The 4,866-nt window shown below is 41.7% G+C and overlaps 1 protein-coding gene across 1 annotated transcript in view; it reads right to left on the reverse strand.

Annotated features, from left to right (window-relative positions):
- Positions 1–1,550: 1,550 nt before the first annotated feature.
- The window catches only part of c4h8orf34 (chromosome 4 C8orf34 homolog), a 200,813-nt gene continuing 197,497 nt past the window's right edge, over positions 1,551–4,866 (reverse strand). The window contains exon 8 of the mRNA XM_048595930.1: positions 1,551–1,690. Within this exon, the coding sequence (XP_048451887.1) occupies positions 1,551–1,690 (140 nt within the window). The remainder of the gene's footprint in view (positions 1,691–4,866) is intronic.

Here is a 4,866-nt window from a genome sequence, read left to right on the forward strand (position 1 = left end):
TTCGTGAATGGTATAAAGCTCCCTGGCCCTTTTTTCCATAACGCAACATGAATCATGTTGTAGAACATAGAACATAGAACAGTACAGCACAGTACAGGCCCTTCGGCCCACGATGTTGTGCCAAACTTTTACCCTAAACCTAAGGTCTATCTAACCTCCACCACTACCTTATACTATCATCCATATGCCTATCTAATAGCTGCTTAAATGCCCCTAATGAGGCCAACTCCACTACCCTCTCTGGCAATGCATTCCACGCCCCGACCATTCTCTGAGTAAAGAACCTACCTCTGACGTCTCCCCGATATCAACCTCCTTTCACTTTAAAACTATGTCCCCTCGTAAAAGCTACCTCCACCCTAGGAAAAGGTCTCTGGCTGTCTACTCTATCTATACCTCTGATCATTTTGTACACCTCTATCAAGTCACCTCTCATCCTTCGTCATTCTAAAGAGAAAAGCCCTAGCTCTCTCAACCTTTCCTCGTAAGACCTTCCCTCCATTCCAGGCAACATCCTCTGCACCTTTTCCAACGCTTCCACATCTTTCCTGTAATGAGGCGACCAGAACTGGACACAATACTCCAGATGTGGCCGAACCAGGGTTTTGTATAGCTGGAGCATAACTTCACAGCTCTTGAACGCAATCCCTCTATTAATGAAAGCTAACATACCATATGCCTTCTTAACAACTCTATCCACCTGGGTGGCAGCTCTCAGGGAACTGTGGAAATGAACCCCAAGATCCCTCTGCTCCTCCACGCTGCCAAGAATCTTTCCGTTAACCCTCTATTCTGCTTTCAAGTTTGTCCTACCAAAATGAATCACCTCACACTTTTCAGGGTTAAACTCCATCTGCCACTTCTCAGCCCAGCTCTGCATCCTATCAATGTCCCTTTGTAACCTAGAACAGCCCTCCGCACTGTGACCCACCTTCGTATCGTCCGCGAACTTGCTAATCCACCCTTCCACTCCTTCATCCAAATCATTTCAGATTGCGGAAATAATATGGATATGTGTAAAGTGATGTGACCAGCTACTCACGATGGCTTGGGAGAAGACTGCTGATGCACTGAGTGAAGTGGGATGATGTTTAGATAAGAATTAGGATTTAGATTGCTGATGATCCTCAATACCAAAAGGGATCAATTGAAAAGGGCTAGGATGGTCTCCTCAATGAATTTTAAAATTGCATTTAGCCAAATTAGAAATGGCCAGTATCTGAAGGTTTATAACAGTCCACTGTTTGGAATTATTTAGATATGAGTGTCTCTGCAATATTTGCTCACTGTAACATCTAAAATTAGTCCTTCAAGGATTCCTGAAAGGCTGACACTATAGAAATAAGACTGCAAAACAACACTCAGCGGCTGGGTCTTTTGACAGTTTCTACAGAACCATGTATGGGTAAAGATTTCTTGTTTAAAAATAAAACTTGAAATGATTCCAGTGGAGCATCAAAGCTGTATGGCTCCAAGTACAGAAAACAGAATGACTTCCATGTTTAGATTGCAAAGAGAATAGAGTCGTAACATTTTTGGCAGTGACTACATTACCTGGCACACCTTGAGCAGATGTTGAGTATAACTTTAGCTTGAGGTTCTGCAGAATACAAACTTCGACCTTGGCTAAACCTGCTACCCGAAGGCACATGGTCAGTGATGCCCTCCATCCTCAAGTCATCCAGGTCTTCTGCAATTCAAAGAGAATTTGATGACACATCTTTCTAAAATAAATGCATCTGATTAAAATAAATTGCAACTTACCCAGCAAAGACACATCGTATTTCTAACTCGTAAGATTCAAACCTTATTAGGACAGTCATAGAGTTGTACAGCATGGAAACAGATCCTTTGGTCCAACTCGTCCAGGTCGACAAGATATCCTAAATTAATTTAGTCCCATTTGCCAGCATTTGGCCCATATCCCTCTAAACCCTTCCTGTTCATATACCCATCCAGATGTCTTTTAAATGCTATATTGGTACCTACCTCCATCCTTCCTCTGGCAGCTCATTCCATACACATACCACCCTCTGCATGAAAATGTTGCCCCTTGGGTCCCTTTTAAATCTTTCCCCTCTCACCCTAAACCTACATGCTCTAGGTTTGGACTCCATTACCCTAGGAAAAGCCCTTGGCTATTCACCTTATTCATGCCCCTCATGATTTTACAAACCTCTGAAAGGTCACCCTCAGCCTCCAATTCTCCAGGGAAAATAGCCCCAGCCTATTCAGCCTCTCCCTATCGCTCAAACCTTCCAACTCTGGTAACATACATGAAAGTCTTTTCTGAACCTGTTCAAGTTTCACTACATCCATCCTATAGCAGGGAGACCAGAACTGAACACAGCATTCCAGTGGCCTAAACAATGTCCTGTACAGCCACAACATGACCCCCCAACTCCTATACTCAATGCACTGACCAATAAAGGCAAGCATACCAAATGTCTTCTTCACTACCTTGTCCACCTGGGACTCCACTTTTAAGGAAATATGAACCTGCACTCTAAGATGTCTGTTCAGCAACACTCCCCAGGACCTTACCATTAAGTTTATAAGTCCTGCCCTAACTTGCCTTCCCAAAATGCAGCACCTCACATTGATCTAAATTAAACTCCGCCTGCCACTCCCTAGCCCACCGGCCCATCTGATCAAGGTCCTGTTGTACTCTGAGGTAACCATCTTGGCTGTCTGCCATACCCCCAACTTTGGTGTCATCTGCAAACTGACCAACCATACCTCTTATGTTCAAATCCAACTCAACTGGAACTTTTTGGGATTAATTTCTGTTTTTTTCAAATCAACTGTAAGCTGCTGCAAAAATGGCCCCACAAAAGATGTAATGATTTTAAGTCATTTCAGCACAAACAACTAACTCAGGTCTCTAGCATGTCATTAAAACATAAACGTTTATAGGTGGAGGGCTACCAATTCAAAAGATATTCAGAATGTCAGATCACTTGTTGAATTCACAACTTCCGTCGTATTTATTGAAACTCAAATTTAATGGCTTACTGTCCGTAGTTGTGAACTTAAAAAGTAGAGGTGTGAAGGAACAATTTATCACAAGCAGGGGTGAGTGTTGTCCTTTGTGTAGCAAGGGCTTCAAACATTGTATCATCCATGTCGATAATAAAAATATTGATTGTAAGAATAAAATGATTGTGATGAGCAACATTTTAAACTAAGTGGGTCATTATCTTTGCACACTGCACTGTTAAGAGAAATTAAGGGACTCTTCACAAACAAGACTCATGCTCATTCAAGTCTGTAGGCACGATGTCACAGCTTGCATCAAGTGTATAATTTCTTGATTTGTGTAAATTAGAATATTATCCTTGAATATTTCTGGTACAGACCTTTGGACTATGGGAGATTTTAATAGTTAGAACCTGTACAATTACTACCAAGTTCAAATTCAACATTTCTAACCCAATTGCAAGAAAGCCGGAAATGCAACGTCCTACAATATACGCCACGCTACCCTTCATTCATGGTGTTCATTTATACTTGTTTGGAAACCGTCCAAGTATACAATGCTTGAATATAAAGTTATTAAAATGTAAGGGTTAGCATTGGGTTCTTCATGCCTGCCTTTATCTGAACGCTTTATCATATGTTAGAAACTGAGTAGAACAAACATAACTTTTTATTCCAAGGACCAGCTAGAGGCAAGTGAGTCTGGAGAACAACAGGACATCAGAGGGTCATCCTCCATTGCCAAGAAAGGGACATTGTCAACCCATCGGATTCAATGGGCTTCACCTTCTCCAGAAAGTTGGCCAATACTTCGTATGGAATCCAGAATTTTTCAACCTTAGTTTTTAGTTTTAAGGTACCACAAAATCAAACCCATTAAACCTGCAAAGCTCACAGGTTAAAGGACTAATTTAAACACGTGATTTTCTCCTCGTCATTCTGTAATAACTTAAGTGCATGCTTTGTCTCCTGAATTCATCTTTATATGTGTTTAAGGAAGTGAATGTTTTCATTGCATTTCCACAGAGGAGGCGATGGCCCAGTGGTATTGTTGCTGGACTGTTAAGCCAGAGACCAAGGTAATGACCTGGGTTTGAATCCTATCGTGGCAGATGGTAGAATTTGAATTCAATAAAAATCTAGAATTAAGAGTCTAATGATAACCAGTTGTCTGGGAAAAACCTATCAGGTTGACAAATGTCCTTTAGGGAAGGAAACTGCCATCCGTACCTGGTCTGGCCTACATGTGACTCCAGACCCACAGCAATGTGGTTGACTTTTAACTGCTGTCTGGGCAACAAATGCTGATCTAACCAGTGACGCCCTCATTCTGTGAATAAATAAAACTTCTGCGTGTCATACAAATAAGTATAAATTTTTCTTCTGACTTAAACTTACTGGAAAGACTATGTTGTGTCTAATCTGTAAAGTCACAGCACCGAAGAGAAGTTTAAACACTTCTTGCACAAACATATACCCTGCTGTAAACAAACAAGAAGTGAGGAAAAAGGGGAAAATTTAACCCACCACACTGCTCCATCCATAACAAATTGTGGCTCACTTTGGATTGGAAACCATTGTATGAGTATAAAACGTTGTGGATATTTTGATGTTCAGCAAAAAAGGGACGCAGAATGGAAAGTGAAAGATCTGCTTGGTCCCGTGAGTCTGTGTGCATGCGTACATTTGTATCACTTTGTGTCTGTGCGTGTGCCTGCGCTTGTGTCTGTGTGTGTATGTGTCTCTGAGTGTGTGCCTGCTCCTGTGTCTGTGTGCGTACATCTGTGTCTCTGTTAATGGGTACATGCATTTTTGTCTGTGTGTGTGCACACATTTGTGTGTGTGTGTGTGTGTGTGTGTGTGTGTGTGTGTGTGTGTGTGTGTGTG

This window comes from Rhincodon typus, chromosome 4 (genome assembly GCF_021869965.1).
Source record: "Rhincodon typus isolate 14 chromosome 4, sRhiTyp1.1, whole genome shotgun sequence".
Classification (NCBI taxonomy): Eukaryota; Metazoa; Chordata; class Chondrichthyes; order Orectolobiformes; family Rhincodontidae; genus Rhincodon; species Rhincodon typus.